We start from the raw sequence: 20394 nt of genomic DNA, 5'->3' as shown, positions 1-20394 counted from the left end.
AGTAGCATTTTGTAGCAAAATGTACAATACAGGTCAAAAATCAAGGTCAAAGGTCAAAGAAGTCAAAGGTCAAAATTCTGTGTAGAAGTTTTGAAGCCCTCACCTAGTGCCATCATATAAAGCAAACGGAATCGAAATCGGGTTAGAAATGGCGAAGGAGTAGCATTTTGTAGCAAAATGTACAATATAGGTCAAAGGTCAAGGTCAAAGGTCACGACTGAAATTCTGTGTAGAAGTTTCAAAGCTCCCATGTAGTGCTATCATATAAAGCAAACAGAATCAAAATTGGCTCATAAATGACAGAGAAGTAGCAAATTGAAGATTTTGATCACACACGGACGCACACACGGACACACGGACGGACAGACGGACGGACGGACGGACGGACGGACACACGGACACACACACGTACGGAGCCCGTTTCATAGTCCCCTGCTCGAACTCGTTCGGCGGGGACAATAAATTGGCGCTGTGAGTAACTAGTCACGTTCACTCTGGCAAATTAATTTGAAGAGACATCAAAACACTTCAAGATTGACATCATACTCTGCGTATGGAGACAGCCCTGAAGATCTGTTTGGTCTGATATTGATATAATATGAATGTGAAATCATCATACCGGTACTGTAAGCCGAAGGATTGCTGATACATGCAGAAGAATTAAAGGAATGTGCATTACTGAATTGTCATGACTGAAAAGCAAATTTAGAGTCACAAGTCCGGGAATATTTATAAAACTACTGTATATGCCATACATTTTGTGAGGTTTTTGTTTTTGCAAATTCCGCTAGTCAGGTGCAATTTGCAAATTTCTCAACCTGCAAAATTATCAACTCTGATCTTGTCATGAATGTGACAGGCAAAAATACATTTTCTTATTTCATTTCTGAACTCCATGATCGCAAATTTAACCACTTGTGAAATTGTTGGGAATTCCCAATTTGAGAAAAATTAGACTCCATATAATATGCGTATACAGTATACATATGCAATAAGATTCCAGGCCAGTGTCATAGGCAAACTTGTGCATGCTTTTACACTGAGACCAAATCTTTCACTTTTCATTTCTTTTAAAAAATGAAGTGAAAAACATAAGGCAGGTACTTAAACTTGACAGAACAATCTCATTTTAGTATCAATGAATAGCTTGCATTTACCAGCCAGTATTTTTGTGATAAATACGCTGTAGTTTATTGTACATTGAGCATATGCAATGCATCACTGAAGTGGAGTCACTCATCTTTGAAACATAGCAAACTGTCTTCTAACAAAAATTGACCAACTTTATAGGCTACCATAAACCCATATTACCGGTACATGTTAGAGATCTCTTGCAATATATCACAAAGTTGTGAAGTTTCTCTTAACAGCACTGCTGTGATGGCACTGAAGTCTCCCAGACAAGGAGATGTTGCTGAGTCAAGGGAAAGTGAGAGATGTGGTAAGAATTCAAACTTGAGTTCCCTCCTCCTCCATTCTCCTCTTCCAGTCATTCATTTCCTCTTTGTACGTCTCCAACAGCTGGTTGGCTTCCTCATTGTATCTCTACAAACACACACATGCAAACAGAGGCTCAAGTAATCTTTCTCTGAATGATAACTGTAACTGAACTATTTTTAGAACATAACAATCCAGGATTCCTTCTTCTCAAATGCCATCAAAGTTACATTGTCATATAAGCCATTTCAAGTTGCTGACAGGATAAGGGGAAATTCCCATAATTACAGGGAGTAAAACAAAAGAGTTTATGAGATTTAAAACATATAAATTGGGGTAAAGTTAAAGGAAATAACCACTGTGCATATTTTGCTTACTTCTTTCCAATATCATGATTCCCAACCACATTTATTGAAACTTTTGTTCCTGGCATGTTACTTTCATCTAAGTCCTTTCAATACTTTCCATACACCCAATGCATTTTCTTGTCATTTGAGAGAAATATATTCCACTTTGTCTCCAACTGGATGCACTCTTGCTCCCAGAGGAACAGTACGAGCATATAATGTACTGACATTCTCTGTGTGACTTGGGAACATCATGGAGCAAGCATAGACTCATACTCTGGATGAGGTAGCCTGATGCCAATTCTCCTTATCATATATAAATGTAAATGTTTCGTTGCGCAACAATCGAAACATTGTCGCTTCATAATCGAAATGCATATTCAGAGCTTATGACTTGATATTTCTCTTTTCCCAACACTTTAGAATTGCTGAGAAAATCTATAAAACTATGGCAATTTGGAGATAGAGAAAGTGCTCCATGTTTTTCGTGTATTCTCAAATAGAGCTCGCGCTGTGCAACGGCACAGCATTGTCGACATATTGTTATGGAAATTAAATAGTGCTGACGCAGTTTGAGTTTTTAAAGGTTTATGTGATCGGGACAACTGGATCAGTATTGCTCAGCTCTGCAAGTCCATGGGTATTTCTGTCCATCTTGCATTGTGGCAAGATGTCTATCATCCCTATGTCTATCATCCCTCTTCCTATTGTTATATAGCTTCCTTCAATTTGTTGCTGTTAAGGAGGTCAGGCAAAGTATATATGATTGTGCATCACAAAACCAACAAAAAGTCACACCCCTTGATTTTACATGAGGACTAAAAAGGGTGAAACAGGTCAGTCAAGTCAATTTTCAGTTTTCCATATTTTCTGAAAGAGCTTTTCCTCTTGTACATTAGTCTTACGTTTGGTGTCATAAAATGAATGGGAAAGTGGGTTTTCAGCAGTTCTTCTACAATCTTTTTTTGGTAGAGGAATACGATCAGGTATGTCATTTCTTGAAAATCCTTTGCATATTCTTCACTTTCAACTACATCAACTTTTTTATGGATAATGCTACTGCTTTGAAGGTTAGCATTAATCATGGACAGAAGTGTTGATAGAGCATGCTCAATTTCAGCTTAATCCGATAATGCCTTCATTGTTGTTGCTACGGTGGTTTATATCCTGTTTTTTGTCCCATTCATTGTGCAGCTAGCACAGCTTGGTAAAGATTCAGCACTTGAATAGACCCTGCACTTCAGAGCCTCTTTTCTCAGTTCACATTGTTCCAGAGTGTATGCTTTCTTTCCAATACATATTTAAATAGGTTAGAAGAGTCTAAATGAACTAAGTTATACATCAGTTTAAAGCTTAAGAGTAGCTGCTCTTTCAGAATCTGCCCGTAACTCAAAATCCATGTCTGGCGACTTTTCATTGGTTTTGTGGTGCAGGGTCACATATATACGAGTTAAAGCTTGTCATAACTGATGTTGACAAAGCAAGCAAGAGGCTAGAATTCATACAAAGAATTGTTTATTGTCCCTAAGGTCACATTAGTTCCACACACTCTATTTTCTTAGTATAAGTGGTGTATATTGTTTTTTATTTTAAGTCTCATTTCATTTAACTAAATCACTACAATGAAGAATTTTTCCTCTATCTCGGCTTTTGGCAGAGGTCTCCAGTTCATTTTACTTTCTGTCATCACACTTACCTGTTTTTCATAATCTGGAATGGCATTCCAAGCTTCTGCTGCATCTTTGAACATGGCCTGAAGTGAAAGTAATGCACAAAATTTGACAACTTTTTTATGAAAAAAGAAAAAAGGATTCTATACAAGAATGCAGAGGAACTTTATAATAAAGAGTCACAGTAAAGTGAAGCATCACTTCTGAGGCAATTGTTGAGGTTGTTTGAAGTTGAGGTTCATGAAGTTGTTCTCATTAGAAGAGACACAATCAAAAATATCAGGTTCTATGACAAGTTGACTAGATAACCTTGTTGCCACAATGGCCATTTCAAGTTGTTAAGAGATGGCCTGTACCATGTACTATCATTCAGATGATCAAAGCTTTCTGTTTAGTCGGTCAATACAGGAAATGCTGTTAAAATGAGGTTGGCAGGTCATGCTAATATACCTTGTTATATCTGGACCCTCGTGTGTACAGTTGGAACACACCAAAAAATGTACACTGTATGAACATGTTCTGCTATGATAGGGTAGCATACATACCATAGTTTGACACAATATATACTGATGATCCGGAAAACAGGAAATGCAACAGGAAAGTGCTTGGAGCATTTCCGGGTCGGGTGTGGGGGGGGGGGGGGGGTCGGGGGAATTGTTTTTATTCTTGATGCTTGTTGTCAAAGGCTTTAGATTTGAGAACAATCATGTCACAGTTGCAGACAGGACCTATCTTTCATCATGTTTTTGAATGCACTAGGCACATCAGAGCTCAGATAATAAAGCATGCATACATAGGTGGCCCTTCTCACTGGGGGTGGTCACTGACTGCAAGCATGTAACCACAATGCAAGCAAGTAGAGGGAGTAACATTCAATCATAACTTGCTAGTTTTGACATGGAACATGACTTTGCCAACTATTTGGTTTGGGACAAAAAAAAAAAAAAAAAATCCTAGTTATACGTGCTACAAGTCTTCTTCATGTTCATTCCGGCAATAGATTCAACCTGCAATAAAATGATTTTTAATTTCCATAGATGATCTCGTAATGAACACTGGTAGAGACTTGATGATTTACATCTATAAAAGTGGATTCTCTAGGTATCTGACCTCTCTACAATGATACTCCCCTGTAATACAGCTACTCTATTGTCACTGCCTAAATTCAAGACAACACATGTGTCAGATGGCAGGTATTGGACTGTTTATGTCATGACTACAACATTCTTATCCCGTTGAGGGCAGACTGATTTTGCTACAACACGCATTTCCCATAGACACTCGCCTAAGTATACTCGGGACTCGTCCTCAACGGGTTAATTGACAGCAAGCAGCAGACTTCAACAGTACCTGTTTCTCCTCAGTGGTCCTTGCTCCCCCAGGTCGTAGGGTTGAGCTAAGATGTTCTTTAACGAAGAGTGAGTAGCCAGAGGGAGGGCGTTTTGGCTTGTTCAGCTTTCTCAGTTCCTGCAAAAAGAGAGGAGCAGAAAAGGAGAATATTGCTACTGCAAAACTACTGTGTAATACAAATACATGTGATAGGTAGAGAGGATTATAAAAAGTATTCGATCTTGCAGGAAAAGGTGTCACACTTACTAAATGCATTTTCATGTCTATATCTATGCTAGTAATTCTTACGGTATGACATGCAACAACTTCTGCTGTCTCTTTACATGTTGCTTACCATAACATTCAGTATAAATTTCAATTGTAAACTGTGTAGAGCAACATCTTAACATCTTCTCTTACAGGATGATAAGGATCTATACCAAACTTGAGGATGGACTGATTTTGCTACAACATGTATTTCCCACAGACACTTGCCCGGGTATACTCGGGACTTGTCCTCAATGGGTTAAAAAGCTAAAATACAGTTCTTTATTTCAAATGTGCTAAGAATTGCCACAAGACTACATGTGCGGAAGGCAATATGCATCAAAACACTATCAAATGGTATGTTGTTTTATTACTTTGTAGGGAACTATATATTTATTCCAATTGACATATTTTTGCTGTATGCTTCTTTTAGAAAGTATTTTAGTTATTTTAAAACAAAATGGTCTGTCACTTGCAAAGCAGTACATTGAGGCAAAACACAGCCAGCTGTAATTAGCCCAGTACTCTTACCAACTTCCTAAAATATTTTTGCTGGTTTAGGCTGCAACTTAATAGCGCTCCATCATAGCACTACTGACAAGCTGTGTTTTCCATGAGAAAAAAAAAAATCAGGTCTCAGAAAGAAAGAGCCCTAGTCTTGACTTACAGCTCTGTGCCTCCGCTTTGATCTCATTTCTCTCTTCTTCCTGCTCATCTCCATCAAGGTGTCTAGTTGCTCATCAGTCAGGCGAGATCTGAAGTCCTCCATTTCTTCCTGGAACTTGATTCTCTGAGACTCAAATTCTTGCCTGTAAACCTGAGGACAGGGATGTGAAAGATTCAGCACCATCTATAAACATCAGATAAGATATTGATGCATATATGACTGTACTTATTGGTGGAATATCTCATGATTAAATACTGTTCAATAATGAGGATCTATTCAGGGGAAAGATTTGTGTAACTAATCAAACTTACTTCACCAAGATGCTACAATTTTGTAGTGTATTGATTTACATTTTGTGTCCCCTCTCCCCCCCCCCAAAAAAAAAGAAAATAAATAAATAAATAAATAAAAATCTGGTGATACTTTCACTGATAAAGAAAAAATGATATAGATTGGATGGGGTAGTACAAATAGATAGAAGAAAAATATAAATTAGAATGTCATCATGAATACAAAATATATTTAATCCTATCCTTTACAGTGGTCACTCTCAACACTTTAAATCAATTAAGATGACTTCTGAATTTTATATGCACAAATCTTTCTAGTTTTCCTCAAAACTACAATGGCCTTACCTCTTTCTCAGAGTCTGACATTTCTTTCCACATGGCAGCTATTCTTTTGACAACTTCTGTGTTACGAAGATCTAGAGAGAGAGAGAGAGAGAGGAGAGAGAGAGAGAGAGTGACAGTGTGTTTTGAAATGGCTGTCGTAACAAGATATCACTTCAGTAAAATGTGTGAAGTTGCCTTTGTGATGAAAATGCATCATGTGACAGACAAGTATAAAACATACAAATATAAGCCAAGTAAAAGAAACATATTCACATTCATTTGCACATAAGTATAAAAACTTCTATGACAAGTCACTCACTGGACAGCAGGATTACAACAATTTTGTTTTGTGTAGAGTTTCAACATACCTGGCTCTTCGGCTAATATCTTGGGCCTCTGCTCCACAACAAACAGAAAGAAGCTAGACAGTGGTCGTTTGGGTTTTGGTGGGATGTCATCAGAAATCGTTTGGTAGTGTTGAATCCTTGGACAGCTCGGGAGGCATGTGCTAGAGCCCAGCAAGCCTTGCCTTGCACTGCATATATCGAGTCATTGTCAAAAACTTTTTACATGGGAGATCATACGCATACACTACATGTACTAGATCTAATCATATTGTGATCATGTAGTGAATCATAATTTAAAAATGACACAGCGCAGGACAGACACACCTTGAAACATGCACATCACAAACTAGCCCGAGCAGACGTACAGACACCATAACTGAGTATAAGGCTATTTTGAGTATTTATATTTATACAGTGCCTGGGCTGTGTTTTAATCACAATTAGGTTAACCAAACACAGCTGTTTTGCGTGTCTCTGCTAAGTGCTAGATCTATGTGCTAAACATAAATAATATGTAACGGGTTAAACCTTCGGGAACATAAAAACGTCTAACAAAAAACATTTTCATTTACCTTAACTGAAAGAACAATGCAATTGACGGTTTGATAATGCAAGTTAGTTGACAATGTAAACGACAACTTAACTAACAAATTATTGGATACACGGGACTAGCAACGTTAGTAGGAACCTAATTTACATTACTAACGTTAGTAGTCAGTAGGGAGCAATCAACGATTGATATGCATGTGAACATGTTTGTAAGTTTACTTTTTGCAGTAATTATTAATAAATGAAATCTGTCAGTTCACAAAGATGCTTACCTCGCGTGTACTATTTTACATTTTTGAGAAAATGTACGAAACAGGACTCCCATTGATATCGCCATTTTCCGTAGTTATAGCCAGCGGACTTCTTCGCTCGGTACAGAAGTATTCAAAAACTGCGCGCTGTACATGTTCGGCCTTTTGAGCAACCTTCTTCGGACGGCTGGACTGAAGGCTAGTCACCATAAGTACGTGCAGTCACCGCGTTCATCATCGGCTACCAAATAGAACAGTCACTGATTTTTAACAGTTAAACAGAAAGCAAGAAGAAAAAAAAAAAAAAAAACAGAAGAAGAAGAAGTGGGGGCTAAAGTGACTGTCTGATAGACTTCCTGTAAGGAATTATCATGATATACATGTAGTAATTGACCTTTTCCCTTCCCATTTCTTGGAGTTGCTCTGCTCTGCAGACAGTCTAGTGGCACTTTTAGGTGTGATGAAATACTCCACATATTAGCACCGGGGAATATTATATGTTTCAATAGAAGAGCATCAGAGAACAAAAAGTGTTGTGTTACTGTAACAACTATTAAAAACAAACAAACAAAAGCCAAAAAAAAAAAGAAAAGAAAAGAAAGAGGAGTAAAACGTAGGATATGTAGTAAGACATCACACATGACATATGAAATCAAATCGTTTTGGTCTAAATGGAGGCTGATTTTGCAGATTCCAATCACATCTTACCTCGTTAATTGAGCACACACCATTGATGCTGGAATACTTATTTGAAACAACTTTCGGTAGCTGATATATCTTTTGGAGAGAAATTGATTTTATCTGTTCTATTTTGTTGATTTTGTAATTTGTGTTTCTGAAGATTTCAATACCCATCTTTCATCCCTCACATCTTTGATAAATGCACCATTGATGCTGTCTCACTGTTCAAGCTCCAGGAAACCAAGGTAGGCCTATACCTTTACTGATGCGATAGTTTCAGTGCTATTTTATTGATTTGTGACTCCAAAATATTCTGAAAATACCAAGAGCGTATAAATTTGAATGAAATAAATTCACATACAAATAAGGTCTAGATGGGTAATTTTAGTCATGAAAGAATATTCTCATCTCATCAAGGCTTGCACAGTCTTCAAGTCTTGCAATGTATTCATTATCATCATGATATGAGAAGAAAGAAGTCTTGGTTTGCATTTGTTTTTGTCTTTTATTTTGCTTTGCTGGTTGTTAGTAGGTGGGGCTTCATAAAAAATAACAAAATCTTTAGACTATTAGTGAGGTTTTGGAAAATAACGTTAGTAAAACAAACATTCTAAATTGTATGAATTGTAATGCACCATCTGTACATAATGTGAGGTTTTCCTCTTAAACCCTTGTAATGTACGAGCATTTTCTTGTATTTGACAACAGCAAAAAAACAAAACAAAACCACCTTTCATGTGTAACCATACATTTCTATGTACAACTAAACCTTGTGTTTCTTGAGTGAATGCACTCTTATTCTTTCTGTAAGCCCCTTGAAAAGTACAAATCTTTATCCTTATCTTATCAATGCTTCAGACCTCCTTCTACGAAATGGTAGAGGATAATCTCTGTAGATTTTCTCACCATTCTCAGTCTAGATACCTTCTTTGCAACCTCCTCTTCTTACCCAGAAAACAACAGCATTCTCACATCCTTCTTCCTCTATCATGAACTGGATCACTCCAAAGTCTCACTCAAGACTCATACTTTTTACCAGGCATTCAATTGTTACGCGCTCTTGGAAGAGTCTGCGCCTTTGAATGTTTCTACGACAGATATATGGCGCTATACAAATGTTGTGGATCATAATTGTTATCATGTCTTCCTATCCTACTTGCATCAACCGATCCAATTTTTATTAGATGAGTACAAATGTCTCTTACAGAACATACCGGCACTGTCTCATCACTTCTTTCTTAACCCACCTCTCTCCCCTCCCTCTTTCTCCCCCCCCCCCCACCCCTACATTCTCATTCTCTCTCTACACAATCAAAACTTCCCTACTCTTGCACCACTGCACATGTCAGCATGAGAGCTACCAATGACTCAACTCTCGACACTTGGAGGCAGAGAAAGACTGATGGAGAGAGGTACATAGAGATGACAGAGAGAGAGAGATGGTATATTCCAAACATACTGCCACAACTTGATATACTACATTTACTGACTTTGTGTATTGATTTCTACAATAAGACATACAGTATGCCCTTTAGACTCATTTCATGACAACCCACATATCTGCTTTTATTGTTACAGTTGCATGGCTGTCTAATACTGCTGTGTTTTCTGGGTAATTACCTTGTGCTGAATGGCTGACATGGTATATCCCAAGTAAGCTGATTATGTCATGTATTGTGCTGCCTGGGAGCATACAATACAAGACATTTTGTGTTGCCCCACCCTAGGACTCCCGGAGACCCAGGGGCAAGGACTAGCAGGAAAGTAGTGAACCACCCTCAACAACCTCAGTGTGCTGATCAACCTACTGTATACTGGTGTACGGCATGTGAAAGAAGAAGACATATCAAATGCTACAACGAGTAATGGGTATTCTGGTGATCAAGTTTTTACAGACTAAATACACAACACCGAGCTCAATCAATTTGAGGCGTTATATAATTACAGCATGTATATTTATAAGACTTGTAGGTCAATACAAATTGTTTGACTCATAAAAACAAGACATCATGTACACTGCAAAACAATAACACAAATGAGTAATGACTGCAACATAAAATGTACTACAACAAACTTATGAAAGGAAAGTATTGACCTTCTACAAAGTCAATGTAGTTGTTTACTATTCATATGCACACTATAAATAACACACATACACTGTTTAGCTGATAATGTATTGAATGACAAAAGAATACTGACATGTAGTACTGTTTACTTAAATAGAAATACTGTAATCTAAAGAGTACTTTAAAGATTTAAAGGGATAGTATAGTTTTTGGTTGAGATGGGGGATACAAATTATAACTTTTGGAGAGATAATGAGAAACCTAAGAAATATTGAAGAGTACACCATTCTTAGAGGAATTCAAAGTTTTGATGAAAATTTGTTTTGAAATGGCTGAGATACAAAAAATTACAATTAAGGTGGTCCTAATGAATAGTGAGTCCCACCTTTTATTAAGATCTCATAGTTTTTAAATATCTCAGCCATTTCAAAACCAATTTTCATCAAATTTTCATCGAAAATTCCTCTTGGAATTGTATGCTTAAGTGGCTTCTCATTATCTCTCAAAAAGTTAAAATCTGATTCTCCCATCTCAACCAAAACTAAACCATCTCTTTAAGCTTTGGCTGCTGAGATCATTCTGCATTTTACATCATACCATCACTTGTCCTTAAGCAAGAGGTTTGAACTTATATGGAAGTCCACAACTATGTCCCTTGATGATATAATTATGGAGAACTATTCATCAAAATGAGTACAGTGTATGCATGATCGACTATCATAGAGCAGTACATACAAAAGCTACCATGAAATAATCATAAAACTACTGAACACACACTGACAAGAAACTACCAGTAATGTTATACATTAAGAAATAGAAAACACCACACATTGACAACTGTTTGTCACAGCTAAAGATTAGTATGCTAAATTAAATTTCAGCTACAAACAAATCACAGGACACACACTCATTGCAAAATTGCACCATGTCATGTCTAAAACTTTAAATTAATTGTAACACAATCACATTTGAATTGCACTGCTGCTCATTATGTCCAATCATATCCATGCAAATATCGATCCCACATTTTGAAATCAACATAGTGTAGAGAATAATGAAGAAACCAAGAAAAATTCAATCACATCAGCAATGGAAAAGTAACTGAAAACTGTAATACATGATATTTTCGTGGTATGAAATATTTGGGAATTGCAACCGACACCCTTTTCCGCGGCATGAAATTTTCGCGAGTTGCTGCTAACATTCAATGCGAATAGTGTAGACAAGAACTTACACATGCAGTTTAATTTCGCGAATCTTGGCTCTCGCGAAATTCACAAAATTAAAATGCACACAAACATTCCTCATTTTACAGTAAGCATGCCTTTACCAGGTGTCCTCTGTCTTTTACAGAAACAAATTCTGTGGCTTTTCCATGACTTGAAGATTATAGCAATTTAAATTTGCGATATTTTACTCTGAGCAATGTCAAAAAGACTTGGAAGAGTAGCATTAGAAAATGGACAATCTTTCATTACAATTAAAATGCAGTGGACTCTTGTTATAATGAAGTCCTCGCAACAGGTAGTTCTTTATTTTCAATATATCAAAATTTTGCTATAACCGTACAAATAAACAAAAATACATAGAGCGGAAAATGTTGCAGCCTGAATTTTTACTTCATTGTAAATGGAATTTTGTTACAACTGTGTTTGTTATAAAAGGAGTGCACAGTATGTCAAATAAGACAAAATGGGGACCATCGTTTCAGTAAAATCCAGGTTCACAGGTTTTGTGGTTCTCTCATGACAGTGGGTCATGCTATCATATGGTGTATTTAAACCTCAACAATTCTGAAAAATCATGATAGAAATTATTGCAAGCTTTCCTTTTTTTTTACTCCTTTATTAGGAGACAGAAGTATGACAGATTTGTAGAACTACAGTACTCTACTTTTTATCCATGAATTTATTTCAGGATAAGAGCTTTCACAAAATAATGATTGATACATGTATTACTACAGCCATACTCTCTGGTATGTAGTTTTTGGTGACCTATGCAGCTTGCCTCTAAATACATTCAAATCATACTAGACTTACTATCATCCACTCTGAATTAACCCTGTTTGTTTGAAAATACCATACACTAAACCAGAGTTTAAACAAAATCTCTTCAGAATTTCACTTCAGATTCTATATGATACAAATGTACTATGATTTGTATCATGAAGGTCAACATTTTCTTGCAGTTACTGTTACTGTTGTACAAGTGAAAAGTACACAGGTTGAGCATCCGGTATTCACAGAGCAACACACATTTGTCAACTAAATTTGCTGTGATGTGCATTTACAATAAGTTACTTTCATAAAGTGCCTTGATTAATACTACCTAACAATCAAACACTGAGCGGGTTCCTATAGCTCAACGTCCCATCTCCTTCATAAGCCTGTGAAACTCTGAGGTAACAAAAATAAAATAGAAGTGACTGAAAGACACACAATAGACAACACAGTTCAAGAATTATATTTTGCTTTTCAAGAAAAGCAATAGAATACAGAGTTGTAGAAATCACAAATTACTAATTCTACAAGGCATGAAAAATGCCTCAAGTAGTAGGTATCAGGCTAACAATCATAAGAACTTTAACAAGTTTGCACTTTACACGGGGTATATAGAAAAGACATCATGGAGCATTACATGAGTTCCCTATACCAATATCTCTTTTTTATATACTCAAAAAAGAAGATCAGCACAGTTTCAATGACAGTCACAAGCCAACTTTGGGATAATTTGTACAAAAGAAAAAAAAATGAATGAAAGCTGTTGCATTTCTGCCATAGATTTTAAAAATTTAGCAAAATGTTTAAGCCTTGTGAAGAGCCTTTGTAACTGGTTGGCATCATAAGGTATTGTAAAAATTGTAAAATATTACCCAAAGTACAGTGCACTCCCGTTATAATGAACACAGTTATAACGATATTTCGGATACAACAAAGTAAAATTCAGGCCCAAAATTATCATCTAGATATCTTTATACACTTTATTTGTTCGGATATAATGAAATTTCAATATAACGAAAGCAAACTGCAGGTCCAGAGGACTTCGTTATAACAAGAGTCCACTGTACTAGATGGTAAAAATGCAGCAAGTGACAAGTTCTCTTTCTATGGCACCTCACCAAAATGACAGATTACTATCATGTGTACATGTAGCACAATATTATCCTTGACAGTTTGCCAGTTTGATCATAACATCCTAAATATGTCTGTGTCTGAAGTGCCAAACATTTTTTTGAATCTGTTACCTTTGTACTGCTGCTTACTTAACTTTTTCTTCATAGTAAACTGTGCCTACACACCTGCTCTTAAATCCCACTCTTTCACATACATTTACTATTTGTGGATCTTTTTTTTTTCTTCAGATAAACAAAACTCCTACAAGACACACTGTAACAACACCATATTTTTATAGCACTCTTGTATTAGCAAATTATGTTTTGAACTAAAGAAATTGTTTCACTGTACCTTTTTATAGCATTCTTGTATTAGCATCACATTTTGTTTCAAAATAAACTAAAGAAATAACTCCACTGTACCCTGTGATGTAGAATACATATCATGCACCATGCATATCTATTGAATTATCTTATATATGAGAAATCATGCATAATTTAGAGACAATATAGATGTAGAGACTTGAAAATACATCTTATATAGATAGGTATAATAGGATCACAAAAAAAAAAAAATGCCACAGCCTACCCCTTCTTATTCTTCTGTTTCAGCAAAAACACAAACCTCAGGCCAATGTTTGCAATTTGTTAAATACATAAGACATGAGGCATGACACTGAATACAAACATCATACAGTACATCCTGGACATGATATCAAGCATACACGCAGTACTGACTAATATCAGTACATTTAGGAATACCTAGTGAAATACCAGAGGGACAATTCATACCTGTGGTGCAACCACAGTTAACAGATCAGGCCTACCTGAATAGTCCAATCTACATCTGTCTATGACATTGATAACAGCATGTTATGAATACAAGCAAAGCCAGCATACAAAGAGTTTTACATATTATCTTTTTGTATGAAATTGCTCAGATATTGATGTATCAGTCAATGACAAAATTATCAACCCACTACATTAAATTCACATTTACAGAAAGAAAGGCATTTCATACCCAAACATAAGGAAATCAGGCTCATAAACTTTATATAATTCTTTCAGCAACTTAGGATTAACCTCAGAATAGTACTGACGAACGAGCTCCTTATCTGTATTTCTCCTAGGTGGCCCCTTGCCATAATCAGTGACATTCCACAATCCAGTTTTCTTCAAGACGTATGGGATGTCATCGCTGGCCTCTTCTAGCTTGCCTATGACATCATAGTCAATTGTGCAGGGCATATTTTGAGCAAAGATTGGCTTCCAATGTGGATTTACCCTGTGTTCCCCTGAGTCGATGAGGTAGCTGATGAACTCAGAGAAGGTCACATTGGAACCAGAGCTGTCATCAGCCATATTACTGCGATACTGTCTGATGATCTGCCTTGCCAGCTTGGAGAAGACAGCGTTGTGATGGTCAACAAATTTGTCCCTATACCCAGACAAGATTCTCGAGAGGGGGTTTCGCACAAAGATAAACTTGGTGTACTGCTCCAGGTAATATTCAACCTCTTTCTCTTCAAACTTGGGCATCCACTGCAGTGCTTTATGTGAAAACAACTTCTGATTCGGCACATTCTGGAAGCCTTCAATGTCCTGAACTATGACTCGTTCCCAGTTGGTGGAGCCCACTTTGTACACAATGCTATAGATGAAACGGTGCTTTTTGTTAACAATCAGGGGACGGAGTCTGTTTTTATGTGATGCCAGGAAACTGGAATCTTTGACTGTCTCATTGTACAGGTAGTGGCACACTTTCCTCAATCGAGACTTCCTCTCCTCCTGCCTTGCCAACATCTGCTTCCACCATTCTCCCTGATCAAATAAGAATAATATGATAAAATGATGTTCATGGTATTAAAATTGCACAGTTGTTCAAAACACATGTATATTAAGTCTGTTTCTTCCACAGGTGGTCATCGCCAGAAGTATGCATTGCAGAGCTGGCAAACTGCAGAAAAAAAAATCTTTGATTTGAAAGTGTATAATACAAACTGGCTTTAAACTATTAACACTATCTGAAATAAGGAAATAAACAGGTTATGGAACAAAATAATAGAACTTGGAAAAAAAGGAAACAGTCACTGACATTATATTTGTGCTTTGAATGAAGGGCAAAATTGACTCAGTTCAGACAGGTTCAATATCATTTCATGATTGTATCTCTAGACTGTTAACCCGTTGAGGACGAATCTCGAGTATACTCGGGCAGGTGTCAAGGGAAAATGCGTGTTGTAGAAAAATCAGTCCGTCCTCCTCAACAGGTTAAGTTTTAACCCCTGCTGTGCTGATTGACACAGATGTCTGGAAATGGACAATCAATGAATAGGGATAACTATCATGTCAGCATGACATTCCTATTATACAGTATGTCCCCCAAAAAGTTACAATCAGATTTTTGCATTGATAACACCCAATATGATTAAATTGTCTAAATGCTACTTCAGGGTCTTAAAATATGACATCTTAGCTCTATTTTGCAGAGAACTCCATTCAATTTGGTTAAGCGGTCACAGAGAAATGTGGATTGTTGTAAAGCTTGTCATGAGTCTGATTCTTCCAAGTTTAGCAATTGGATGCTCTTGTGTGTGAACACAATAGACAGAACTTGGAGGGAAGAGATTCCTGACATGCTCTACAAAATTCCTCATTTCTCTTTGACCACTGAAGCACATCAAATGGGGTTTTCTGTAAGATGTGGGAAAAGAGTTATAGCTTCGTACCCTGAAGTTGTATTTGGATTGATTCACTATTTTTAAAGTTATCATTGCAGAGGGTAGCGTTATAATTTTTTTTGGGGGGACATACGGTACTGAGCCACACTACTACACATGAGTGGGCTTGCTAACTCACAACTAAGTCAAATTTAGATGTACACATTACTGAATGCTGTTGAAAAAGCATAGCAATTTAAGCTCTGTATGTGCCTGGACACACAAAAAGTTCAACACTAGCAGTAGGCCATGGATGTGTTTCTGGGTTATCACTGATTTGCTTCAAAACATCCAATGATCTTAGATAGAAAAAAAAAAAAGAACTTCTACCAAAACTGTACACCTACACTGTCACAGAGGGTACAGCCCATAATTTTCATGTCTTATGATTTTTTGCTGGAATGCAGCATTCCAGCACAAAGATTGTGAAGGATTTTTCATGTGAAACAGTGCAGGAATCTTCATTTCGAGCTACCTTCCCCACGGTCAGCTTACCGTAAATAGCGCCACCTCTTGATCAACATTATCATCAGTTTGCCTGAAGGGCTCTTCTTCGATCTCCCTCTTTGGTTCTGCGATGACCACGCTCTGAGTGTCTTCATTAGCTGTGAATATCATCAATATTTAGGTACCTTAGATAAATGGTGTACCATAGATATTTACACGAACATATTCATCTACATAATGCATGTATACAAGTTTGAAAAATTCAGAAGGTTCAATGTTGAGGCACATACAAATTTGTGGATACATAGTGTGTTTTAGCATATTGAAGACAGGTTATATCATTTCTAAACCTCTCTAAAGCACTTTACAGAAATACACTACTTGCCAGCAAATTAATTTTAGTTTTCTTTTTTATTCCTTATGAGATATCCCCTGTCATTTGCTATCACTAACAACAAAGCAACAACAAAAATATATTATAATTGCTACATAATAATAAAATCATATAATTTGGGGTAACAAAGAATCAAAACTACAGAGTGGCCTAAACTTGAGTGCTGAGACAACTAAAAGTCAAGTGGAGTTTAAACAAAGTGGTTCTATGGGTCGTGTTTACTCTCACTAAAGCCACAAGTCAATGAAACAAACTGATGCATTTGGAGGGGTTTTGTGAATGTATTTATGCAGGATTTGAAAATATAACTTTTGAGGGTATTAATTTAATGGCATAATTGTATTAGTACTAGTAGGCCTACTTTGTAAGAAGGAAAGGGTTCATAAGAAAGGTAGCAATTGAGAGACATACTCCAGTTGGACTGCAGGACAACAATTCAGACTATTAGTAAATCATATTAACTGAGTTTAACTGAGCACTGGAATGAATTTGGCCATGGATTTTAGTCTTTCTTAATCCTCAATTTCTACTCCTTCCACCATGGAAAGCTATTTAGACAGGCAATGATGTCAATTATGTTTTGAAGGTGAAATGTATTACAGTATTTTGCCAACTGAGCAAGTTGCATAAGCTGAACAAATGTGACCATGCATCACAAAACCAACAAAAAGTCGCACTCACTGATTTTGTGTGAGGACTGAAATTATGTGAAATGGGTCAACCCAGCCAATCTTGATTTTTTTTTTTCTGAAAGAGCATGTCTTCTTCTACATTTTACCAGAGTTTGGGATCATAAAATGAACAGGAAATTAGGTAGAATAGTGTGATTAGGTGTCTTATAGTCCCCTTTTCATTTCTTAAAACCCAATCCTTACTCTTCCTTACTCTTAACTTTCACCTCTAATAACTTTGGAAAGGATGGCACTGCTGCTTTGAAAGTTGGCACTAGTCATAAACAGAATGTGTTAATAAAGGATGCTCATTTTCAGCTTAATCTGGTAATCTCTTTATTGTTGCTCTGATGGTTAACATCCTGTTTTTTGTTCCATTCATCACACAAATAGCAGAGCTTGGTAAAGATTAAGCGCTTGAATAGACCCTGTACTTCCAAGCCTCTTTTCCAAGTTCACACTTTCCACAGCGTGTGCTTTCTTGCCAGTATTTGAACTGAGTTACATACATCATTTTAAAGCTTCAGGTCTGCTCTTTCAGAATCTGCTCTTAACTAAAAATCCATGTCTGGTGATTTTTTGTCGGTTTTGTGATGTAGGGTCACAAATGGAAATAGCTATACTGCATTGGCAGTATAACTTGGTGTAATAGATACTGCTAGATACAACCTACACAGTAAAACAGTGACTGAATTTGGAGTGCATTTAACAATTACAAAGCAGGTTAGAAGGAACTGAAATTCATAGAATGCTGCTGCACTTGTGGCACTATAATATTTGCATGATGAAAGGACTTTGTAATGTGGTCAGGTCGCTTTACTGTGAGTTTGAAGTTTGTCACTCCCATGACAATGTAACAATAGATAGTTGGCAATATTATGCTCTTTCCATTTGTTTACCATTTGTTTATTTTTTCAAAAGACATGTTTCTATTTCTTAACGCTGAAGGAAGTGACATTCTCAAGACAAACACACACCAACACACCGACACACACACACACACACACACACACACACACACACACACACACACACATCTGAAACACTGCAAGGCATAAACAGAAATACAAAGGGTATTCACAAAAGAAAACTTTTGAAGATACAATGTACTCACATTTGAAGGCTGATACAAGCAATGTTATCACCAAATATCCCACAATGCCATTCAGGAACACCAGCAGCATTCGTTTGGGGTTCACTTTCATCATGAAAGCATGCCTGTGATTTACCTGTAAATATTACAAAGTAAAACCATGTAATGCATAATAAACCTATTAGTTGAATCAAATCAAATGTATTTTAAAACTGACAATCAAAGTACTGTAACATATGCTGGGTTTGCGGTTCACCATGTGTGAGTCCTGAAAAGGACTGTTGGAATGAGAGGAAATATGAGATGATAGGAGAGGAAGAAGTGAGAAAGGAGAGTGAGCAAGAGTATTCTTTCTAAAGAGTGTGGTAATCCTACAAAGGACTGTGAACCACAGAAGAGTATGGAGCAAGGAGAAAGGACTCAACGTTTCGGACAGTTGACTGTCCGTCCGCGGGAGTGAGTGAGGGCTGGAGATGCAGGAGATTAAGTAGGCATGATGCGGATTTGGGTGTAGCCGGGGTGGTGGCTGTAGTGCGTATGCGGACGTGAGGGTAGACTGTTTGGGGTAGTACGTGTTATGGGCGGCGTGCGAGTGGGTGGAGATTGTAACCACTGTAACGGGAAGTACTGATGCGTGTCGAGGGGGCGGCGGGCCGGGTCTCAAGTGAATTGGCCGTGATGGGAGTTGTGTCGGGCAGCGGGTGGGTTGAGATGGTCTTGTGTAGAACCCGGAACCAGATGTTGTTAATGTGGAAGCCAGTGTCTTGAGGTACGGTGTTGTGTTTGTGGATTTCGATGGCTTCTCGCATTCTTCTGGAGTGCCATAGTGGGATGGAAGTGATGAGGTGGCTGCTGTCCCAGTCAATGCGGTGGTCTTCTTGTTGTGTGTCTTTTACGATGGCTGATTTCTCACAGTTGTTGAGTTGTTGGCAGGTCTTGTGTTCTTTCAGTCTGATGTCGAAGTTGCGGCCTGTTTCCCCGATGTGAACTTTGCTGCACTCGCATGGTATGCTGTAAACGCCTGGTTGCTTGTTGGGTGAGTTCTTGTCTTTGTGGGAATGGAGGATGGAGTGTAGCTTGTGGGAGGAGCGATGTCTGACTTGGATGTTGGCCGATCTGAGGATGCGTTGAAGTTGGCTGGATGTCAACGCAAGTGAGATACCCTATATGGATGGACTGAAAATTCTGGACCTACACTCTCTACACTATAGGAGGAGAGGCGATGCCATCAATCTTTAAGATTCTCAATGGAATTTTAAGGAGACTCAATTCCAGCCATTACTTCACTCTGTCAAATAACACCCATACTTTTGGAAATTCCCTCAAGATTTCCGAGCAAAGCTGTCGTCTTGATTCAAGGAAATGCTTCTTCAGCAACCAAGTAGTGTCTGATTGGAACAGCCTTCTTGAAGAAGTAATGAACTCTAGCTCCATCGACATGTTTAAAGCAAGGTTGAATACAGTAATTACTGGTGGTCTGAACGATTTAGCCTTCCCTGACCAAAATGTCCAATTTACATTAATGGGGGCACTGTGGCATAGTGTATAAGACTCTCGACTTCAATAGGAGGACACGAGTTTGATTCCCGCCCGGTGCCTATGTCCTCGGGCAAGATGATTTTACTCACTATGTCCCTCTCCACCCAAGTGTATAAACGGATACCTGGCAATGCTAGGGTAATATTACTATGGTACTAATGATGGCAGGGCAGGGCCCTCTGGTAGTGCAGTG

At 37.6% G+C, this 20394-nt stretch overlaps 2 protein-coding genes across 2 annotated transcripts; both read right to left on the bottom strand.

The window, feature by feature from the left end:
• Positions 1-195: 195 nt before the first annotated feature.
• On the bottom strand, positions 196-7593 carry LOC140229219 (transcription factor A, mitochondrial-like). The gene is made up of 7 exons (XM_072309490.1): positions 7500-7593; positions 6700-6866; positions 6353-6423; positions 5718-5867; positions 4805-4921; positions 3481-3537; positions 196-1545 (listed from the first exon to the last, which is right to left on the bottom strand). The coding sequence occupies exons 1-7, from the start codon at positions 7562-7564 to the stop codon at positions 1450-1452; spliced, it is 723 nt and encodes a 240-aa protein (XP_072165591.1). The 5' UTR covers positions 7565-7593; the 3' UTR covers positions 196-1449.
• Positions 7594-9485: 1892 nt separating this feature from the next.
• On the bottom strand, positions 9486-18797 carry LOC140229217 (carbohydrate sulfotransferase 14-like). The gene is made up of 3 exons (XM_072309489.1): positions 18684-18797; positions 16553-16662; positions 9486-15158 (listed from the first exon to the last, which is right to left on the bottom strand). The coding sequence occupies exons 1-3, from the start codon at positions 18775-18777 to the stop codon at positions 14334-14336; spliced, it is 1029 nt and encodes a 342-aa protein (XP_072165590.1). The 5' UTR covers positions 18778-18797; the 3' UTR covers positions 9486-14333.
• Between the last annotated feature and the right edge of the window lie 1597 nt (positions 18798-20394).

This window comes from Diadema setosum, chromosome 5, assembly GCF_964275005.1.
Source record: "Diadema setosum chromosome 5, eeDiaSeto1, whole genome shotgun sequence".
Taxonomy (NCBI): domain Eukaryota; kingdom Metazoa; phylum Echinodermata; class Echinoidea; order Diadematoida; family Diadematidae; genus Diadema; species Diadema setosum.
This window is presented reverse-complemented; position numbering and strand designations above follow the sequence as displayed.